The sequence below is a fragment of the Trachemys scripta genome, chromosome 19 (assembly GCF_013100865.1).
Source record: "Trachemys scripta elegans isolate TJP31775 chromosome 19, CAS_Tse_1.0, whole genome shotgun sequence".
Taxonomy (NCBI): domain Eukaryota; kingdom Metazoa; phylum Chordata; order Testudines; family Emydidae; genus Trachemys; species Trachemys scripta.
Window position 1 is genome coordinate 21,913,151 of NC_048316.1, and position 23,300 is coordinate 21,936,450.

General features: G+C 50.4%; 1 protein-coding gene across 3 annotated transcripts in view; it reads right to left on the bottom strand.

Annotated features, from left to right (window-relative positions):
• Positions 1-638: 638 nt before the first annotated feature.
• Positions 639-23,300, bottom strand: part of ALPL (alkaline phosphatase, biomineralization associated) — an 85,458-nt gene continuing 62,796 nt past the window's right edge. For all 3 annotated transcript variants that reach the window (XM_034753430.1, XM_034753431.1, XM_034753432.1), the window contains 6 exons: positions 16,465-16,608; positions 10,542-10,611; positions 6,750-6,884; positions 5,117-5,308; positions 3,740-3,859; positions 639-3,394 (listed from right to left, as the gene is read on the bottom strand). In XM_034753430.1, coding sequence (XP_034609321.1) covers positions 3,126-3,394; positions 3,740-3,859; positions 5,117-5,308; positions 6,750-6,884; positions 10,542-10,611; positions 16,465-16,608 — 930 coding nt within the window. In that variant the 3' untranslated portion in view covers positions 639-3,125. The remainder of the gene's footprint in view (positions 3,395-3,739; positions 3,860-5,116; positions 5,309-6,749; positions 6,885-10,541; positions 10,612-16,464; positions 16,609-23,300) is intronic.

Consider the following 23,300-nt stretch of genomic DNA (forward strand, 5'->3'; position numbering starts at 1 on the left):
ACCTTTGGAGTTTTTGGCTAGCCGTTCTTCAAATTCCTCTTTGGCTTTTCTTATTACATTCTTGCACTTAATTTGGCAGTGTTTATGCTCCTTTCTATTTGCCTCACTAGGATTTGACTTCCACTTTTTAAAGGAAGTCTTTTTATCTCTCACTGCTTCTTTTACATGTTAAGCCACGGTGGCTCTTTTTTAGTTCTTTTACTATGTTTCTTAATTTGGGGTATACATGGAAGTTGGGCCTCTATTATGGTGTCTTTAAAAAGCGCCCATGGAGCTTGCAGGGATTTCACTTTAGTCACTGTACCTTTTAACTTCTGTTTAACTAAACCCCTCATTTTTGCATAGTTCCCCCTTTTGAAATTAAATGCCACAGTGTTGGGCTGTTGAGATGTTCTTCCCACCACAGGAATGTTGAATGCTATTGTATTATGGTCACTATGTCCAAGCGGCCCTGCTATAGTTACCTCTTGCACCAGCTCCTGCGCTCCACTCAGGACTAAATCTAAATCTAGAGTTGCCTCTCCCCTTGTGGGTTCCCGTACCAGCTGCTCCATGAAGCAATGCCTGGCACCCACCATTACAGTTCTGCACCCAGCTTTTGCTGACCAGAGAGCTTTATGCTGAGAAGTCGATGCACATTTATGGAAAAACCACAAGAAGCTTTAATAACAAGATCTCCAGACTAAAAATTGAAACAAGAGGCCTTAATGCAAATCCAATCCAGATGCATTCCCAGATTTGTATTTGTTTATCATGGACAGTTGATTTGCTGTCACCATGGATGACACCCATGGCAACAGTTTCTATGGAAATACAGACGGGGTCTTGGGTCTCAGGTTATGAAGTGGATTGACAGTTCCTTCCAACTGGCTGTGTTCAGGCCAGTGGTTTTCTTACGAATAAAACCCAAAGAGGCTGTCCTTCCAGCGCCCCATTGGCCCCAAGAATTCAAGTGTCTTCAAACAATCCGCTATGGCCTGAAATGTCCTAAAATAGTTAATTTTTTTTAAAAAGGCTTTATTTTTTAAAAAAAAACAACAAACCTACTGACAAATTAAACAGCTGAATGAAACCTTGATAACGAATTAAATTGCTCAGGTCTCCTAACGGCATGCCGATGAGCATCCTCAGAAACTAATCACCACATGCCATGGCAAATAATTCCCCTCCAACCGCTGCTTCAACTTGTCAGGAGAAACGATTGTTAGTCTCTCAAGGCACGCAAGTGCCTTTGACAATGTTACCCCTACTCCCACCCTGCTTCTGTCTGTCTGGCAGCAGGGGGCTTGGCCACTCTGGGGACAGTTTCTAGATACTAGTTGGCCAACTAAGTCCCATTGACTTTTAATAGGATTTTGGCTCCTAAGGCTGTTGCATCATCACATTGTGATGCAATCAGAGACAGGGAAAACAGTTTGGTTCAAATACGACCCAGCCTGAAACTCAAATGGACCTTTTTTATATAGGAGACGAGGTGGGTCAGTGAGCCCAGCCGTGACAAAGAGCTCTGTGGAGCTTGAAAGTTTGTCTCTTTCACCAACAGAAGCCTGTCCAATAAAAGATAGCTTGTCTCTCTAATATCCTGGAACCAACAGGGCCACAGCACCGCAAACAACCTTTTTATATGGTCAAGAAAAGTTTGGCCAACATTATTCTCCAGCTGCTCCCCACTGCTGAGCTCAGGCCAGGACTGCAATATGTTAGCAAAGGCTGATGGTGGGATATTGTCCACAGCTTAACTAGCTGCAGGAAATCTCACAGGAATGCCTTTACTCAGACCTGCCCCGCCCAGCTTAGGAGACATGAGGGGTTGGCTGACAACCTGGGTTCCTAACCTGACCTGCCAGTTTGCCCCACATCTTCACATCACAGCATCACCAAGAAGTGACCAACAAGCATTGTTCCCAGAGACCTTTAGTGTCCTACAAGCCAGACGTGAGGGACAAAGCAGACCCCAGACAAATTGTGGCACAAGATTTAGGACAGACGTGGCAACCACAGCATAGGCAGGGAGTGCCTAATATGCCTGGCACCAAGGGGGCTAAAGGGAAGAATCAAAGAGGGCTCCATATATTGTATCACCCTGGCTTCAAACATAAAACATCACTGATAATACTTAGTCCTGCCATGAGCGCAGGGGACTGGACTAGATGACCTCTCAAGGTCCCTTCCAGTCCTACGATTCTATGATTCTATGGATGTGAATGATTCCTTTGGCCCCGCTGAAAGTCTCTCATCAGTGATGCCATAGTGCAGGATCTGAAGCATCACTTCTATGTTGTCAGACAGAGGACTGGATTTCCAAAGGGGCTGAGGCCCAGAACCACAAAAGTATTTAGGCTCCTAACTTCCATTGAAATTGGAGGGACTTAGGAGCCTAAATACCTTTATGGATCTGGATCCTGCTGACTTAAGTGACTAATTCTCTGGTTGAAAACATCAACCAGAAATGAAACAAAGAGCCAAAATCCACATGTGGATTCAGATTCCAAAAGCCTCTTCTCTCAAAGTTTAGATCTGGGTTATGGTTCCCCGGGAGGAAGCCTCTATTTACATAATCAACAGCCATGGGAGGAGAACAGAACATTTCCTAATATGTGAGTTTTGTTTATCTGATTTTTTAAAAAAACTGCTTGAGTGAGGCTAGAGGAGCTTAAAATAAAAGAAAACATTATTAGATATGAAACATCTGGGTCCAAGAGAGTCTGCCCCAGCCTGAACCTGTGTGTCTTTGCCTTTGGGTTCACAGAACCAGTCCAGGCTATTGCTATAAAAACAGCCCAACATTTCCAGCTCTGGAAGCCAACTTGGAATCCAGGGCATCCACACCAGGGACATTCAGCAGCGTCACCAGCAACTGAACCGCTCACTCAGTTCCCCACCCCTACTGATCTTGAACAGTGATTCATGGCCATAGGCCAGCTGCCCTGGTTCAGGGGCAAGGTGGGTCCATTGACCAAAGACATAGGAAGCCTTGGTAATATGTCCAACATGGTTAAAACCTGAAGACCCTGTATCATACAGGTTTCAAGATCTGTCTTTGAATGGGGTCAAGATCTCTATTTGAGACAGCTGGAGAGCCCTGGTCTGTGACTGAAGGAAGTGAGATGATTGAGGGCAAGACCTTAAAACAAGAATTTGAGGAGGAGGATGGAGGTAAGGGTGGAGAGAAAGGGCAGAGGCCCCACTATGCTGTGGTGGGCTCCGGATCTGCAGTGGTCTGTGTTCTGGCCAATGCAGGCGGCATAGGCCATGACGTGTGGAATGTAGTTCTGCTCGTGGACTCCATGCAGGAGGTGGGCCATGGGGCCCTTGGCAAATATCGCCACGTCCTCACCCCCGTGGGTCTCCTGGCGCAGAGGCACAGCCGACTGGGCCTGGTAGTTGGCATGAGCTGCAGAGAGAGAACAAACGGCTGTAAGAGACTGGGGAGTCAGACCACCAGGCTGGAGACTGGCACCTACTCTGCACTGAGGAAGGGGCCTCCCCAGCTTCCATCCTCAAGTGACAGGCCACCTTTGAGAGTGGGGGAGTTCAGTCTCCATGGCCCATTCAGACCTTGGCCTCTCTGCTGAGGGACCAACGTGGTGGCCGTTAATGGCAGTGGGTTTGGGAAATGGACTCTGGCTCACTGGGAATTAGATTGGCACAAGCAATGCATTAGACATGAATCCAATGGCGTCAGCTGGTCCCTGCCATGTGCTCCCTCCCACCCCCCCCGCCATCGCCCCAAACTCACCATAATCCACAGCGGACACATTCTCCCTCTCTCCGGCTACGATTTTGTACCCAGGGCCATTTCCATACAGGATGGAGGTGAAGGGCATTTTATCCACATCGCTGTGCATTGGCGCTAGACCTGTGCAGGGAGGAGCATGGTTAGCCTGAGGGATGGTGGCCATCGCTCCTCTGCAGAAGATATCATGCCTGACTCCAATACTCCAGTCCTGCCCATTTCCATAGAGTATTTCTGTTGGTGAGGCATATCTCCAGGATTCCCTAGTTTATCTGCCCCCAGCCCCTCACCCCGATCCTCTCTTTAGCCAAGGACACTGACTGGAGTGTCAGCCAGTGCTGCTTCTGCTACCCTGGGGCTGATCACATGCCTATCAAACAGACCAAGCTCAGGTTCCCAAGTGAGAACAGGGAGAGGGGGAGTGGGGCATGAGAAACAATCACTGCAGCCAGTTTTCAGGGGTGAATAACTCAGGAGGTGGCCAGGACTGTCAAAGGTTTGATCTTTTTATAGTCCAGCATAGCCCATGCAGCCATTCCACCCCACTGGAAGCTCATTGGCTCTCCTTGGCTAAGCAGGGTCAGAACTGGCCAGCATTTGGATGGGGGACCCAACAAGACAACCCCAAGGTGCTGTAGCAAGCAGTGCCGGTGCTGCAGCAGGCAGAGTGTTGTCGGGCCAGTGCTCCATGAGAAAGGAGAAATAGGGCATTTTGCTGGGGTAGCTAAACAGCTGCAGTGTTTCAGTAGCTGGGGTGGATGATGCGAGTTTGGGCTGCAGTAGAGATGAGCTCCAGTACAACTGAAATCCAGGCCTTAAATCCAGAGAGTTTTGGGGTGTTCAGGACTGGGGTTTGGTTCTGGTCCATGGGCTGGAAGTTATGATGTGATTAGAAACCCATCCCCAATAACTAGGAGGTGGTAAATTTTCCCCTCACGTGGAGTCCTTATATTGAGATTGGATGCACTCTAGGTCGGCTACAAGGCATGGGCTCAGGTGCAATGCAGGACTCTCTGGGGGAGTTCTCAGGCCTGAGTTACACAGGAGTCAGACTCAAGGATCGTAATGGCCTTACCGGCTAGAAAAGCTGCCAAAGGTTTTGCCCTGGTTCTGACACTGGACACATTTCAATCGCTGCTGTTTCAAGGGACATCATAGAATCATACAAGATTAGGGTTGGAAGAGACCTCAAGAGATGATCTAGTCCAACCCCCTGCTCAAAGCAGGACCAACCCCAACTAAATCATCCCAGCCAGGGCTTTGTCAATCCTGCTAGGCAGCGATGCCAAACAGTCCTCCAGCAGTAACTGTCCAGGTGCCACCATCTGGAGACTGGCGGGTCTTTGGCTTGTGTGGGAAACCAATGGGTTAAACCCTTACCGAAAATGGGATTGCCGCGGGGTGTGTATCCACCAAAGGTGAAGACGTGGGAGTGGTCGGCAGTGACTACAGTCAGTGTGTCTTCCAGTGAGGTCATGCCACCAGCCTCGCCTATGGCTCTGTCCATCTCCACTGCCTCATACAGTGCTTGCTTGGCTTTCCCCTCATGGTGACCATGGTCGATCCTGCCCCCTGGAAAGGGAAAAGCAAGAAGCGAACAACTAGTCGGACTAGAAACCTGGGACTCACCAATAACAGATCACACCATTGGTCCATCCTGCCAGAGCTCTTGCTTCCTGCTATCTTGGACCAGGTCAATGGTTTATGGAGTCCAATATCCTGCCTCTCTGCTGCACTTGACCAGTACCAATCCGCTCTCCTGTCCCAACACTGGCCTGTGGTGAGTGCTGCATTGGAAGGTGCAAACCATGTTTACCGCACCTTACGGTGCAGCACGGTGCATTTGAGCTGGTATTTGGAGAACAGATGGAAGGAGCTGACAGGGAGAGAGCAAGGAAAATACATCATTTCTATCAAGCCACTTCTAGGATCATGGCCACAACCGAGTCGTCTCCTGCTGCTTTCCAAGGAACAGACCAACAGCTGACTGAGATAACAGGGCATGCAGCAGACTCCTTATTAGAAGAGGTTTCAGAGTAGCAGCCGTGTTAGTCTGTATCCACAAAAAGAACAGGAGTACTTGTGGCACCTTAGAGACTAACACATTTATTTGAACATAAAGTTTCATGGGCTACAACCCACTTCATCGGATGCATGTAGAGGAAAATACAGTAGGAAGATACACACACACACTCACACAGAGAGAACACCCATTGTTTCATGTTCTCTGTAGATAGATAGATCTTCCTACTGTATTTTCCACTACATGCATCCGATGAAATGGGCTGTAGCCCACGAAGCTTATGCTCAAATAAATTTGTTAATCTCTAAGGTGCCACAAGTACTCCTGTTCTTTTTGCTATTAGAAGAAACACCCACACAGCAGGGATAAGTACTACCTCCCAGAGCCCTCAGGATGGGGGAGCTGCTAGGCTGGAGTCTTGGTTCTCATGTGGTAAATGTTCCTCACCACAAGCCCTCCCTTCCAGGCCAGTAAAGGAAACCAACTTCCCTTGACTGAAAGGTGCAATCAGGAGCCAGCATTCCCTGCACTTCAGATGCTAGAAAGGGAGGCTAATGCAGTTAAGCTAGGAGTTTGTGGGCCAGTATCACACCATTGCTGGTATTTACCCATTTCCAGGGTCTCCCTCTCCCTTGGGAGCCGTGGGCTCTGGGACCCATTGCTTGCATACTAGCCTCTTCCCCCAAAGCAATTTCCATACGTTCCCTGTAGAGTAAATAGCTAGGGAACTTGCTCAGCTCCTTTCCTGACTGGTGAAGCAATGGTGGGTGCAACAGGGGTGGGTTTTGCCCACTGTCACTCAACTCCAAAACCATTTAATCACCCTCCCAGAGGCACATTCAGGTCAGAAGTCAATAGCAGACCTCCAGTAACAGGCCCACGTCCTCAGCACGGGATGCTTCCAGCCCTGAAAAGCTGGGATGGGAAGTTCAGCCCCACAGGGCACTGGGGTGGTGGGCGTGTCCCCAGTCTGGAGACCCTGGCTCTCACCTTCCACCAGCAGGAAGAATCCTCGGGGATTTCTCTGGAGGATTTTGATGGCCACCTGCACCATCTCCGTCAGGGAAGGGTCTGTCTGGACATTCCTGTCTAGCTCATACATCATATCTATTGGCTCGAAGAGTCCTGAAAAGGGAGAAGATGTGTCAGCTATGCACCACATTTTGATCTTCACGAGGGCCTCAGATCCATGTGCTACCAATTCCAATTGTACCAACCTGATCACCAAAGTTCTTCCCGGAATAATGATCCCCCATGGGCTCTGATACTCTCCCACCTCTCTCTGCCACCAGGAGCTGGACACACTCTGACAGAGTAGCCAGGCGCCCTGACCCCCGCCCATTGCTCTGCTCACTAGGCAGCACCACCCTGGATTTATGAGATAACGTGTGTTTACTGCAGTATGCATCGGGATGTGGGCTGTGTGGTGTGATGGGGGAATGTAACTGAGAAGCAGGTGCGGGGTTCAGAGTAGATTTTCCTCTGAATGCGTCAGCAGCCTGCTATGGACATCATGATTGATTGGCAATCCTTCAATTCAAGGATGTTCTCTACCATGGATTTATCATCGGTCCTTAGATGACTCAAGAGTCCGATCCTGGAATCGCAAATCCGCCCGCAGTAGGTACCGGACATTTTGTGGCAGGCCAGCTGCCTGCTGGGAGAAAGTTCTTTCTTTTTCCTTCCTTCTTTCTCTCTTTTCAGCTTTGAGAGCTAGGCGCCTCTCCTTGAAGGGGCCACTGCCTGATGGAAGATATGGTGCCACTGGGGTCAGTTGGTGGTTTGCTCCTCCCAGCTTGTGATGCCCACATCAGTTTTCTTAAGATATGCTTTCAGTGTGTCTTTGAGGTGCAGAGGTTCTCAAACTTCATTGCACCGCAACCTCCTTTTGACAACAAAATTTACTATAGGACCCCAGAAGGGGGGACCGAAGCCTGAGCCTCCCCAAGCCCCACCACCCCGGGGGGGCGGGGGAGAGGAGGTGCAAAGCCAAAGCCCCAGCTCCCCAGGCCAGGGGACCAAAGCCGAAACCCAAGGGCAGGATCTGAGTTACTAGTGTGCCCTTGTTGCCAAGAAGGCAAACGGCATTTTGGGCTATATAAGTAGGAGCACTGCCAGAAGATCGAGGGACGTGATCATTCCCCTCTATTCGACATTGGTGAGGCCTCATATGGAGTACTGCCTCCAGTTTTGGGCCCCACACTACAAGAAGGATGTCGAAAAATTGGGAAGAGTCCAGCAGAGGGCAATGGAAATGATTAGGGGGCTGGAGCACATGACTTATGAAGAGAGGCTGAGGGAACTGGGATTATTTAGTCTGCAGAAGAGAAGAGTGAGGGGGGATTTGATAGCAGCCTTCAACTACTTGAAGGAAGGTTCCAAAGAGGATGGAGCTAGGCTGTTCTCAGTGGTGGCAGATGACTGAACAAGGAGTAATGGTCTCAAGTTGCAGTGGGGGAGGTTTAGACTGGATATTAGAAAACACTATTTCACTAGGAGGGTGGTGAAGCACTGGAATGCGTTACCTAGGGAGGTGGTGTAGTCTCCTTCCTTGGAGGTTTTTAAGGCCCGTCTTGACAAAGCCCTGCCTGGGATGATTTAGTTGGGGATTGGTCCTGCTTTGAGCAGGGGGTTGGACTAGATGACCTCCTGAGGTCCCTTCCAACCCTGATATTCTATGATTCAGCCCAAGCAGGGCTCCTGTAATCTGAGCCCTGTCACCCAGGGCTGAAGCCCTTGGGCTTGGGCCCCAGACCCCAGCAAGCCAGCCCTGGAGACCCCATTAAAAAGGGGTTGGGATCCAGTTTGGGGTCCTGACCCACAGTTTGAGAACTGCTGTAGGATTTCCTTTGACTACCACGGGATCTCCAACCATGGGTTAGCTGAGAGTAGAGGACTTGTTTTGGGAAGCGAGAGTCTGGCATCCGCCCAAAATGTCCAGCCCAGCTAAGTTGGTGCATGAGGATCATTGCTTCAATGCTGGTGACATTGGCTTCAGCGAGGATGCTGGCATTAGTGCAGCGATCTTGGCCACTTGACACAAAGGATCTTCCAGAAGCATCATTGGTGGCACCTCACCAGACTGTTGAGGTGCTGTCGATAGGTCACGCAGGTTCTACTTGTAGGAACAATTGTCTTATAGACCTGGATCTTGGTGTCCTGCCGCACCTGCTGATGACTGTGCCATCCTGGCACACACACAGAGAACGACCTTCAGTCCACACTGGATTTTCTTGCACAATCTTACCAGAGCCTAGGAACTCTCACTCAATATTGAGATGACTAAAGTGCTCTATCAACCTGCCTCAGGCCTTGCACATGACCCACCACAAATCACTATGGAGGGTCAGACTTTGGAGACAGTTGAGCACTTTTGCTACCTCGGTAGCCAACTTTCTGAAAATGCAAAAATAAACAGTGAAATCCAGCACAAGATCCAGTGTGCAAGGGCTTCCTTTGGGAAACTGCTTCGACACGTTTTATTGACATAATACAATGACTGAGTGTAACCATACCCTGCTACACCAGCAGCACACAACCAACACCATTCCAGACAGGCCCAGAACTTTGCTTGGAGGCCCAGGGGATCTGGTACAGATCAGAGACACACACCCAGGTTTTTCCAAAGCTACAGGCCAGTGCATGGAGCAGAGGGGTTAATGTGCCCAGGGACTGAGCGTATCCCTTTCGCTGAGAAGGGCTGAGCACTTATCCCAACCCATGCTGGGTTCCTCTGCACTTGTCCCAGACATCTACATCATACTCAGATCCCCAGGGACAGGGGCAGTAGCTCTCCTGAGGAGTTTGTCTGACAGACACCTTCTTACTGCAATCTGTTGCTCAGGTTACCCTCCTGCTAAAGTTAAGTTTTGAACAAGAGGCACACACAAGAGGCCCTGCCCACAGAATTTGGCAAGAACAGGGCTGATATTGCAGAAACACACATTCTTAAGTAGTGCTAGGCACAAGAATATATACAAAAACGTATTCCAGAAAGATACCAGAAAACCTTGATACCAAAACACATTCCTCAAAAGATAACAGGAACACACTGACCCATCCTAAAGATAAGGTCAGGATGACAGCATGATGGATAGAGATGTTTTGATCGAACCAACAGGTACAAGACAATGGGTGGACATCAGAGAGTGGCACCCAGATATGTCAGAGGTGGCACCTAGCCATGTCAGAGGGGCAATATGTAACTTGTTTGTATTGGGGTATAAAGAGATATCGCTGAGGGGATGTCGGGGTCTGGCTGAGGGGAGAATGGAAAGTCCCGCCATTCACTGAGCCAGTCCATTGTCATGAGCATACATGTGTTAGTGTACCATTGAGCCAGGGAATTAGCACCGTTCGTCGGCAATAAACCTGACCAAGTTCCTTTGCTGAAAACCGAGTCTGTGGATTTAGTGGGCAGCTCAATCAAAGTCTGCTATCTCCGCAGAGCTGGGACAGCAGAGAGAGAGAGAAAACGAGAACACACACACACGCAGCCGACATCTGACCATACCTCTCTTTTAGTAACAAGGGAGGGGCAGGGTGGTCTTGGCCCCTTGCCACCCAACTTGAGATTTACAAAAAGTGCCTAAGTGAGCTGGTACCTAACTCCCATTGACGTTCACTGGCAGCTAGGTACTTAACTTGCTGAGGAGCTTTCACAAATCCCACTAGGCACCTATCTGCATCTCCAGGTGCCTGAACACCTTTGTAAATCTGTCCCCCAGCTCACTGATTTTCACTTAGCTCCTGTGCCTCCAGCCTTTGCTCTTAGATACTCACCTAAGAGGAAGTCCACTTCCATCAGGTTAAGGGACAACAGGTCACTGCGATTCCAGATGTACTGGGAATTCTACAGGAGAGCAATGGAACAGCAGCTGTTATGTACACTTCCTTATCGAGGGGATTGGAAATAAGACATACATTTATCAGGGAGGGGAATTAACCACTGGAAACAATTTCCCAAGGGTGGCTTCTCCGTCACTGGCAATTTTAAAATCAAGACTGGATGTTCTACAAGATATGTTCTAGTTCGAACAGGAATTATTGTGGAGAATTTTTCTGGCCTTTGCTACGCAGGGAGTCAGACTAGATGATCACAGTGGCTCCTTCTGCCCTTAGAATCTAGAAGCCATAGGTATTTCCCCGATACGGTATTTGCCATATGTATTGCACACACAGAGAACATCTGCCATATATCCCAGATACATGCATTGATATCTGACCAGACAACTTCAGAGTCATGAAAATCAGGCAACTTTGCCCTCTTTAACACATATTTATCTTGTATCTTAGTAAATGTATTTTATTGTGCAATGAATGTTCATCATAATAAGGATCTTAAATTCATATAGCAACTTGGATCCCAAAGCAGATCACAAACTACAGATATTGTTAGCTCTTTAAGGCTGGACTATCATTTTCTATATGTTTGTAAGGTGCCCAGCACCATGGGGTATTGACCTGGTTGGCCTCTAGGTGCTACTGCAGTATAAATGTTACACAATAGACACACCGCTACATACAGCAGCATAGAAATGCAGCCACTCTGAGGTGGAGGGCAACAGTCACAAACAACACAACAGTGGTGTGGGGGATTTTTTGATCAAGAAGTGAAATCGAATCTTTAGTTTCTGCAGAAAATTGACTGGACCTTGTATTCCGAGGACTCATGTGGAAAATAAAACAAATAAAGCACCCAGGGCGTGCTCCTCCACAGCACTCAGTGCTGGCCTGACTCTGCTTTCAGTGACCGCAGTGACAGAACTCCCCTCAGCTCCTGCTGAAGAAGAGGTAGGCCAAAGTGGAGCACTTTTTGAACATCCCACCCATAAAGTTTAAGCTCAGAGCAAAGTTTTGCAGTTCTGAGCCTTGTACCAGAGCATGCAGAGGCTTTGGCTTTAAGGCACAAGATTGGGATTCAGGTTTGGCACTAAAATCCCACAAGCCATTCTCACAAGGTTTTGGCCCAAAGCAGCAGAAAATAAATGTAACAAGATCCCCAACAGTTGAATAGCAGGAGGCTGTAGTCTCCTCAGAACTAGAAAACTGAGCCCTCTTGCGTTTGGTTCTGACCTAGAACCAGGGGGTTGGAGCTAAGGCTAGTGAGGGTTGATAGCAACAATGTCCATAGATCTGCCAGTGCTGTAGGGAGAGGGACTTCTGGTCCAGAACCTGAAATCAGATCCAGGTGGGTGGCCCCCTGTACCTGTGCTGACCATCATATTGCTTATAGGAGCTGCCATGAGCAAACAAACCCTTGTGTCTCCTTCCCCTCCACCCCCATCTCAGCCTCAGAAACTAAATGATGGGGAGAACCTCAAAGGTTTGAAGGTTCCATTCAGTTCAGATGCTTCTCCCACGTGCCTTGGCCTAGAGAGGCTTTGCCATGAGAATTCCTGGTTTGGGCTGAGCCAGAAATACCCTGAGCTCAGCCTCTTGCATAAGACAGGTTTCAGGGCTAGTTCTGGCCAAAGCCAGCACTGAGCAGTGTGAGGGGGGAAAGGATACAAATGTTGTGCAAAGTTTGACCATTGGGCAAGGTTCCAGTTTGGGTCATGCCAAGATTCAGGCCAGCTCAACCTTCTCCAGTCACAGCACACTTTACGCCTGCTCCCACCATGCCAAGGGAAGAGAAAGTTCCTTCCGCTTGACATCACAGAGGGATTTTAAACGTGCCTGGGGACAATCCTGCTCTTCTGGTTCTAGCCATTGCAGATGGACTGCGAGCCCCCTTCCTTCCTCACCCGGTCTGGCATCTCTCCAGATTCCCTCTGCTAGCCAAGATACCCCGAAGAGTGACTGCCTGCTCCTAAATGGCCGGGCAACACCAATGCCGCTAACGCAGAACCTCCCCTTTGGGGGCGCGAGCAGCAGAAGAAACAGAACCAGGATATACCAGCTGGTCTTAGTCAAACTCAAATGTTCCATCGTTTATGTCCCAGCTAAATCATAACCAATGGAAGAGAAAAGCAGTTTCCACTGGATACAGAATTCTCCTTTGTTCCTTCCTATGAGCTGCCATGCAGCATTGCCGTGGGCTGTTAAATGGCCATTGAGTGCCACCCCAGAGATGGCTGCAATTCTGTTGCAGCAAAGCAACTCCTGAGCATACAGGCCAACAGCTGGTAAAACCCCCTGTGGGATCCTTTGTGATGAAAGGCACGAATGTGAGAGGGTGAGCACAACGGAACCCCAAAAGAATAACAGGAACTGCAATAAGAAATAGAGTGCTACGGAGAAGGGAGGGGTATAGTCAGACCAGCAGCATCACTGATATTCTTCATACTGGAGGCTACATTCATTCTCAACTCAGATCTGATCAGTTGGGATGGGGGTGGGGGCATGGAAGGTCTTCTCTCCCTGACCAAAGCACCATGCAGTGGCAGCCTCCCCTGGCTAAGACCTGGATGTGCTTCCTTCCTGAGCCCATCCAAGCTGCTCCAAGGGCTGCTCCCGATACACGGAGCAGTGCTGTCTCCTTCCCAGTGCTACAACAAGTGCTAGTGGCAGCACTTGCTGGAGCAACAGAGGAGTTCAGGGCTCAGGCTTGGATCAGGGCGTGAGCTGATGTGTTTGCAGAGCTCCCCAGGGTTGCTGCAGGGCTAGTTTCAAAGGTCACTCCAGAGGGTCCAGGGGTTTTCAGTTTCCCACACACAATATCATCCCTTAGATAGGAATAACCATCCCCATTTGTCCTCTGCCAATTCCTGTTTTCACTCTAATAGGCAGCAGGTTTAAAACAAATAAAAGGAAGTTCTTCACGCAGCGCACAGTCAACTTGTGGAACTCCTTACCTGAGGAGGTTGTGAAGGCTAGGACTAAAACAGCGTTTAAACGAGAACTGGATAAATTCATGGAGGTTAAGTCCATGAATGGCTATTAACCAGAATGGGTAAGGAATGGTGTCCCTACCCTCTGATTGTCAGAGGGATGGCAGGAGAGAGATGCCTTATGTTCTCAGTGGATGCAACGTGGGCACTTAAAGCTGAAGCCAATTAGATAGGGTCACCATATTTCAGCAAGCAAAAAAGAGGACGGGAGGAGCCCCGCCCCTGTCCTGCCCTGGCCCCGCCCCATCCTGCCCTAGCTCTGCCTCTGCCCCTCCCACTTCCCCCCCTCAGAACCCCCAACCCTCCCCTGGCTCCTTGTCCCCTGACTGCCCCCTCCTGGGACCCCTGCTCTTAACTGCCCCCCAGGACCCTACCCCCTACCTGTACCCTGACTGCCCAAAACCTTATCCACACCCCCACCCCCAGAAAGCCCCCCCGAACTCCCGACCCCCCCGTCTCTTGACTGCCCCCTCCAGAACCTCCCTGCCCCTTCTCCGACCCCCTGGCCCCCTTGTTGTTGGCCTTCTTCGCCTAATGTCTCGGTGAACTTGCTCAGGAACTGCCTGAGCCGCTCGTCCGGGCACAGCGCGCTGGGCAGCAGTGGGGGAGGAGCTCCAGACTGCCGGAGGCGATCTGCGAATGCAGGGAGGGAGTGAGCTCTGCTGCAGGGGGGAGGAGGGGCTCTCTCTGGCTGTCAGAGCCCCATGTAAGTGGCACCATCTGGCCGGCTGCCCTGTTAGCCGCGTGCGCTCTGCAGGCGGGGGAGGGGTGGTAGGGGGGAGAGTCTGGACATTTACAAATTCCCCCCGGACGCTATTTTTAGCTCAAAAAGCCGGACATGCCCGGGGGAATCCAGACGAATGGTAACCCTAAATTAGAAATTTAACTTCCATTAACATCAAAGCCATTCAGACCACCAGGGCTCACTACGGTCTTCAGGGGTTCAACCGCCATCATTTCCAGTCTCTCTCCCTCATCCCCCCAGCATCCCCATCTAAGCAGGAACTGAAATCCCAGGCCTGGTCTACACTAGAAAATTAAGTCAGCTTAACAACATCACTCAGGGTGTGAAAAATCCACACCCTTAAGCAATGCAGTTAAGCTGACCCAAGTCCCTGTGTGGACAGTGCTAGTCAATGGACGAATGTTGACCTAGCGACTGATTCTTGGGGAGGTGGATTACCTGCACCAGCGGGAGAACCCCTCCTGTCAGCACAGATTGTCAGTGCCGCTGTAGCGTTTCAGGTGTAGACAAACTGCACACCGAGAAGTGATAGATTTTGAGACAGAGCTCTCAATCCCAGAGCAGCACATGCAGGAAATTCCAGACAACACAGCTCAGAACTGGGTTTGCCAGGATATCTGCTAGGGAGGCTATATTAGGACAAAGTCAGCTTTCAGCACTGGGGATACTATCTAGTTAGGCAGTGGAACATACAAAGAGAGGCAGATTGGTCCAGTGGCTAGGACACTGGCTTCAGAGGCCTGGGTTCTACACCAACCTCTACTGAGTGACCTTGGCAAGTGGCTTCACCCCCTCTCACCCTTTATCTATCTTAGCTATTTAGTCTGCAAGCTCTTCCTGTGTGTTTTTTCAGGGGGGTCTTGACCTCAAGACTTATGGAATATAAATAAAAACCATTTATTTAAATGGAATATTTAAAAACCATTTAGGGTCTTCTGCAAAGATTATCTCCTAGCCTGGGTATGAGGGGTGACTGGAAAAACTGGGTGGAAGCTGGCAACAACCCTCTTTGTAATCAAAAGCCCCCCATTGACATTCCAGCAGCAAAAATTCTATGGTTCTAGCAGCCACATAGATATCTAGAGAGACAGCAAAGTGCTGATGGGACAAAGTCTCTGGCCAAGAAAGGTCAAAGGCAGCTGGGCTCATCTGTGTCACTCTAAAGAGATACAAGGTGGGTGAGGGAATAACTTTTACTGGCCCAATAAATCAAAATAAAACCATAAAACAGAAGTGGTCCAATAGATATGAATAGCATAATGGCCAACAAGGGTCAGGCTAGAGACTCTTGCCTATATGCTCGGGGTATTACTGATCGCCATATTTGGGGTCGGGAAGGAATTTTCCTCCAGGGTAGATTGGCTGAGCCTCTGGAGGTTTTTCACCTTCCTCCGCAGCATGGGGCAGGGATCACTAGCAGGAGGGTCTCAGCCGATTGAAGTCACTAAAACACAGGATTGGGGACTTCAACAGCAGAGTCCAGGGAAGGGTCTTGCGGCCTGCAGCATGCAGGGGGTCAGACCAGATGATCATAATGGTCCCTTCTGACCTTAAAGTCTATGAGTCTATGAGAAGATATTACCTCATCCACTTTGTCTCTCTAATATTCTGGGGCTGACACAGCTACAACAACACTGCATACTCTAAAGAGAAGTACTTTTATGCTGAAACTCAGGAACCTTCTCTTCTTTCATTAGTGCCCTGGGTGTCCAGATAACAGTTTCTTAGAGCACCTTTCATCCTGAAGAACCCTCAACGGTGGGTCAGGAGCTCCCAAGCTGTAATCCTGGCTCCATTGCTGACTCACTGTATGATCCGGGGTGAGACTCATCACCTGTCTGCCTCAGTTTCCCATCTGCTCCCTGTTGATGTCTGTAGGACACACAACTCCTCATTTGGATGGAAGGTGCCAGACAGAACTGCAAACACTCCCCATTCCTGGCAGGCACTGTGGAGGTTAGTTACAGACTGTGTGGGGCTTTGAACAAGGGAAGTGCTACATCAGCAGGATCATTTCCCTATCTTTTAACATGAGCTTGAACCAGAGATCCCCAAGTAAAGAATCTTTAAACCTGCAGCCCCTCTGGCCTTGATCCTCTCCCCAGACATCTCCCTCCCTCCCCTTTACCTTGTCTTTAGGTTTCTTCTCTCTCCAGACATCGATGAGGTTTTTGCCATCCAGACGAGTGCCCCTGTACTTGTCATCATTCTGGTATTCCACATCACTGGTGTTCTTTGGGAACATGTATTTCCGGCCACCTCCCATGATCACCTAGAGCAGGGTACAAATATTTAAGTATTTGGACTGACTGGTCTGAATGGCCCTCGTACTCAATGGATTTTTGACGTGAATGCAGAGAGACCAGCACTAGCTAATGAACCCGGTAGCCTGGCCCAGAGCACCCAACTCACCACGACCTCCAGCTGTTGCTTACAGGACACCCGGGTCACTTACAGTGACCACAGCTAGGGTGACCAGATGTCCCAGTTTTATAGGGACAGTCCCGATATTTGGGGCTGTGTCTTATATAGGTGCCAATTACCCCTCACCCCCGTCCCGATTTTTCACCCTTGCTATCTGATCACCCTAACCACAGCAGATTCTTGTTGCAAGGTGCCAGCCAGCTGTGGTCTGGAATGGGGATATGGCTCACTGCAAGGCTTGGGCTTTATTAGACATTATTCCTGGACTCTATGCAAAAACTCCTTGGCAGCAGAAGTGGCAGGAGTACACGGCGCACCACTGGCTCGAGCGAATGCAGGCTGCAAAGCCCCATTGCTGCTTTCTATGAGCCACGGCTGGGAATAGCATGTGCTGCCTGCCGTTGCAGTAGCCTGTTCTCGTTCCCATCCCACGGGTCCCAAAGGGAGGAGAGGGCATCACAAATGGACATGCCCTCAAGCAATCTCCATCCCTGCATGGCATGTCCCTCAGTGCCCACACAGAGCTTACGCCTGTGGTGCTGCTGCCACAGCGCTGGGAGGCCTAACCACTGCAGGCCCAGCCTTGCGCAAACAGGCATCGCCTGCCTCAGGGTGCCCCAGGGACTCGGTCTGCTTATGAAAGGGGCACTCATGGCGCTGAGCAGGAGTATTCAGGAAAGGGACCATATTTGTTTTTGCTTCTCTTGTGTATGTGGATTTTTTTAAATGACTATTTTAAAATAAAAAAGGAACAGCCCAGGAGGGGGCAGGAAAATAATCCACTAGTTTGGACAGATCCTGGTGTCCTCCTGACAAAGGGGAGACATTCTGTAGCACCTGGTCTGGGGATGCACAGACGCAGCTGAAAGCAGAACTGAGCCTAGTCTGTTAAAGACACTGGGTGAGAGCTGGCTCCAATGGTGAGAGCAGAGCCCTGGGCCAGCCCAGCTGGGTTCCATCCTCATTGTGTCCCAGGCCTGCTGCCAGAATGGGGGTCTTTGGCAAGTCTCTTAGTGCCAGATTTGCAAAGCAGACCAGGGTAGCCCTGAATCACAGGCCAAACCACAGCCCTAGCTCGTGGCCCTTCACTGTTCGGAGGAGAAAGGCTGGATTTGGTTCTGAACTACAGCTAATGGGAGCTGCAGGGGCGGCACTTGCGGGTGCGGGCGGCGCACTGAGCCTCCTGTCCCCCCACCCCCGCAGGGACATGCCAGCCGCTTCCAGGAGCGACGCGAGGCCAGGGCAGGCAGGAGCCTGCCTTAGCCCCCCAGCACTGCCGACCAGGAGCCGCCAATAGTAAGCGCCTCCCAGCTGGAGCCTGCACCCCACACCCCCTCCTGCATCCCAACCCCCTACCCCAGCCCTGAGCCCCCTCCAGCACCCAACCTCCCTCACGGAGCTAGCACCCCATGCCCCCTCCTGGACCACTGTGCCCAGGCTCAGCCTGGAGCCCCCTCCCACACTCCAAACCCCTCGGCCCCACGCCCCTGCCCAGAGCCCACACGCCCTCCTACACTGGTGACAGTAAGTGAGGGTGGGGGAGAGCAAGCAAAGGAGGGAGAGGGGATGGAGTGAGCAGGTCAGGGCCTCGGAAAAGGGGTGGAGCAAGGGTGGGGGCCTCAGGGAAGAGCAGGGGGTGGGGCAAGGGTGTTTTGGTTTATATGATTAGACAGTTGGCAACCCTAGCTGGCGCTGAGCAAGTCCTGCAAGCAGAGCAGAAGGGACATGAGCCTCCAGAAGTGGGGAAACGCCAGGCAGAACCCCTGGGGGGAGCCCAGCTGCAGGAGCCAGCCCTACTGCACTGGCTGTATCGTACCAACTAGATCAATGCCAGCTCAGGTAACAATAGCAGTGAAGCCGCAAGAGCCCCGAGGACAGCGGGGGGGGCCTCCCACACACCTCGAACAGCTCCCACCTGTGCTGCTGCAGCTATACTGTTGTTACTTGATCTAGCTTGCCTATGTCTACATATGCTGCAATCACACCTCCCAAATGCAGTGGACAGAGACTCATAGCGTGGTGTCCTCCCCCTGCACTCAACAGATGCCAACAGCATCTACACAGAGACAAAGGGTCTAAGTCTCCTCTCGCTCCTGGGGAGTATCAGGCATGTCTCTACTAAATCAAGGGATTCACACTGGTGCGGATGTTGGAGATGGGGCCAACCCTCCCAGTGATGTGAAGGGTAACAAGAAGGTCAGAGAAAGTGTGGGACCATTACTGAATGGGGGAGGCAACCTAGTGTCAGTGAAAGCTGAAGTACTCAATGCTTTTTTTTTTTTTTTTTTACCTCAGACAAGGTCAGCTTTTTTTACCTTTTTTAACTTCACAGACAAGGTCAGCTCCCAGACTGCTGCCCTGGGCAACACAGTATGGAGAAGAGGTGAGCAGCCCTCAGTGGTGAAAGAACAGGTTAAGGACTATTTAGAAAAGCTGGACATGCAGAAGTCCATGGGCCGGCTCTAATGTATCCAAGGGTGCTGAGGGAGTTGGCTGATGTGATTGCAGAGCCATTGGCCATTATCTTTGAAAACTCACGGCGATCGGGGGAGGTCCCAGACAATTGGAAAAAGGCAAATGTAGTGTCTCCCTTTTAAAAAAGGGAAGAAGGGGAATCCTAGGACCTACTGCCTCACCTCAGTCCCTGGAAAAATCATGGAGCAGATCCTCAAAGAATCCATTTTGAAGCATTTGGCAGAGAGGAAGGTGATCAGGAACCGTCAACATGGATTCACCAAGGGCAAGTCATGCCTGACCAACCTGATTGCCTTCTATGACGAGATAACTGGCTCTGTGGATATGGGGAAAGCGGTGGATATGGGGAAAGCGGTGGACATGATGTACCTTGACTTTAGCAAAAATTTTGATACAGTCTCCCACAATATTCTTGCCAGCAAGTTAAAGAAGTATGGATTGGATGAATGGACTGTACAGCGGATAGAAAACTGGCTAGATCATCGAGCTCAATGGGTAGTGATCAACGGCTCGATGTCTAGTTGGCAGCCAGTATCAAGAGGAGTGCACTAGAGATTGGTCCTAGGGCCAGTTTTGTTCAACATCTTCATTAATGATCTGGATCAGAGGTGGATAAACTACGGCCCGCGGGACCCTCCTGCCCAGCCCCTGAGCTCCTGGCCCAGGAAGCTGACCCCTTCCCCCGCAGCCTCAGCTCGCCCTGCCACTGGCACAGTGCTCTGGGCGGCGAGCTCCTGGGGTGGCACAGCTGCAGAGCCCGGCCTGACCCGGTGCTCTTTGCTGTGTGGTGGTAATGGCGTGGCTGGCTCCAGCTGGGTGGTGGGGCTGTAGCGCCTCCAGCCACCAGTGCGCCAGGCAGCGCGGTAAGGGGGCAGGGAGTGGAGGGGGGGGTTGGATAGAGGGCAGGGGAGTTTGGGGTGGTGGTCAGGAGGGGGGTGTGTGGATGGGGTTGGGGCGGTCAGAGGGCAGGGAACACGGGGGTTGAATGGGGGCAGGGGTCCTGGGGGGGGCAGTCAGGAAGGAGGGGGGGGTTGGCTGGGGTGGTGGGGGGCAGTCAGGGGACAGGGAGAAGAGGGGGTTGGCTGGGGCAGGGGTTCCAGGGGGACAGTCAGGGAACAGGGGAGTTGGCTGGGGCAGGAGTGGAGGGGGGTGGATGGGGGGAGGAGCGGGCCACGATGCGTCCCTCAGGCCAAAAAGTTTGCCCGCCCCTGATCTGGATGATGGGATGGATTGCACCCTCAATAAGTTTGCAGATGACACTAAGCTAGGGGGTAGGGATAGGGTCCAGAGTGACCTAGACAAATTGGAGGATTGGGTCAAAAGAAATCTGATGAGGTTCAACAAAGACGAGTGCAAAGTCCTGCACTTAGGAAGGAAGAATCCCATGCACTGCCACAGGCTTGAGACCGACTGGCTAATTGGCAGTTCTGCAGAAAAGGACCTGGGGTTACAGTGGACGAGAAGCTGGATACGAGTCAGCAGTGTGCCCTTGTTGCCAAGAAGGCTAACAGGATACTGGGCTACATTAGTAGGAGCATTGCCAGCAGATCGAGGGAAGTGATTATTTCCCTCTATTCGGCACTGGTGAGGCCACAGCTGGAGTACTGCGTCCAGTTTTGGGCCCCCCCACTACAGAAAGGATGTGGACAAATTGGAGAGAGTCCAGCAGAGGGCAACAAAAATGATATGGAGGCTGGGGCACATGACTTATGAGTAGAGGCTGAGGGAATTGGGGTTATTTAGTCTGCAGAAGAGTGAGGGGGGATTTGATAACAGCCTTCAACTACCTGAAGGGGGGTTCCAAAGAGGATGGAACTCAGCTGTTCTCAGTGGTGACAGATGACAGAACAAGGAGTAATCGTCTCAAGTTGCAGTGGGGGAGGTCTAGATTGGATATTAGGAAAAACTATTTCACTAGGAGGGTGGTGAAGCACTGGAATGGGTTACCTAGGGAGGTGATGGAATCTCCTTAGAGGTTTTTAAGGTCCGGCTTGCAAAGCCCTCACGGGGATGATTTAGTTGGAGTTGGTCCTGCTTTGAGCAGGAGGTTGGACTAGATGACCTCCTGAGGTCTCTTCCAACCCTGATATTCTATGATTCTATGGGCCCAGAGCAGAGCCGTAGATCTGAACAGGTCTGACTGGCTAGCACCTCAGACCCCAAATCCAATGCTGCACCTGAGCCACATCTCTGGGCATTTGCTTTGAAGGTGTTTTTATTTGCTCATTATTATTTTTAGCCCAGGCACAGATTTCCCTTCTCAGAAGGTGACCTGTAAAGCTGCAAAATCAACAGCAAAAATATTAAGGGAAAAAAGCCTGCTGCCCCCGTGTAATTATTTCCCACCCAGGCCAGAGTTAAAATAATAAAACACGTGCTCTTTAAACCACAAACTAACAGGCTTGGCTGTTTGATTTGGGGTTATTTTGAAGCAAAGAGGGATATTGATTTACAGGACTGGCACCAGAGAACATTTCTGCTGGATTCCACAGCCTGGTGTTGGCAAGGGGTGGAAACTAGAAGGGCTGATTTTATTTTATTTTTTGCACAAGGGCTGCATTAATGAGACTGTGCCACTGTGGCAGGTACCTGCTCCGCTACAGCTGCCCGGCCGACTTGATGCCTCCCTTTAATTTTCACGTCCTTTCTTTCCGTGCCCATAAGACACTTAATGATTTTGTGGCCTCGTTGGCAAAAAGCACATTGAGCGGCCACACCAGTAGCTAGACCTCTGTGGTGGCAGAGTGTGTTCTGTGGCATCAGGGAATCAATGGGCACCAGAGCATGGCCCTTTACTTCTAGTGCCAGTTGCGATCTGAAGGTCAGCCTGGGAGACGACTTCTTATTACTCACCATTTCTTTCCCCCTTCTCCCCCCAGTCTTTCGGCAGCCCAGAATTACAGCCTTTCACAAGCTGTCAGGAAAGTGGTTTCTTCCAAAGAAGAAAGCCATTTCAATCCCAGACCACAAAATCTGGGACAGATCCAAGCTGCCAAGATTTTCCATGGGTGCTGGGATCCAGCATTTGGGTTCAGCCCCCATCTCCACTCCACTGTAATGCTAATGGGAGCATGAAACAAAATCCACAGGGTCCATATGTTACTGGAAATCAGACTACTCGTTTCCTGCTTCTAACGTGTGTTTTTCTCGGTGGCGCGAAGAGTTCTTATGCCTGTAACACTGAGACCACCATTCGGGATAAAATTAGATCCAGCCTGAACTCAAATCTCCACCACAGGCGGATTTAGCTACGTAACTCTTACACTTCTGTTTTCTGTGTCTACATTATGTCTGAGGCCTCTGCTGCCTGAAAAGACTGGCAGCCACTTTGGGCCAGATTTGCAGAAGAGCCCAGTTACCATCTAGGTGCCAAAATGAAGTGCCAGATTTTCAAAGTTACTCAGCTCTCAATGAAAACCACAGCGAACTCCCCTCTTTACTGAGAGCAATGGAAAATCTGGCCATGGGTGCCGCGTTCAGCGCAGGCTGGTCCAGCCGAGATTGGCCCTATGTTCCCTCATGGACACTTTATTGTAGCTTGTTCCTGATTTTTATTGCTCTCTTCATCTACAATAAAGGTTAACCTGGATGAGAATATCTGGAGTAACACAGGCAAACCCAAACTTCAGCCAAAGTAGAAGACAAGTTTTGGGGTCAAAAACAAACAGTTTGGTAAATGTTTTTTTTCCCTTCAGTGTTCAAATCTCTGGCCCCAGCAGGCTCAGAAAAGCAACCAAAAGGATTCAGAGAAACATCCGGAGCAGCCAGCACTGAGGTTCACCCACTGCCAGGAGTACAGCAGCATGCTGGATACCAGGCGTCTATCTGAGCAGTTCTCATGGCACAAGGTGGTTCTCAAAGCTCTGTTCACACGAGGCGTCTCAAACAGACACAGCTAAGCTTCCCATAGCACCTGGAAAAGGTACTCTGAGCCATGCTCTTGCAGTACCTAGGCATGTCCATTAGGAATTATTTGTGTAATAGCCCAGCCATGGAGCAGGACCCCACTGTGCTAGGTGCTGTACAAACATAGAACAGAAAGATAGGCCCTGCCTTACTCATACG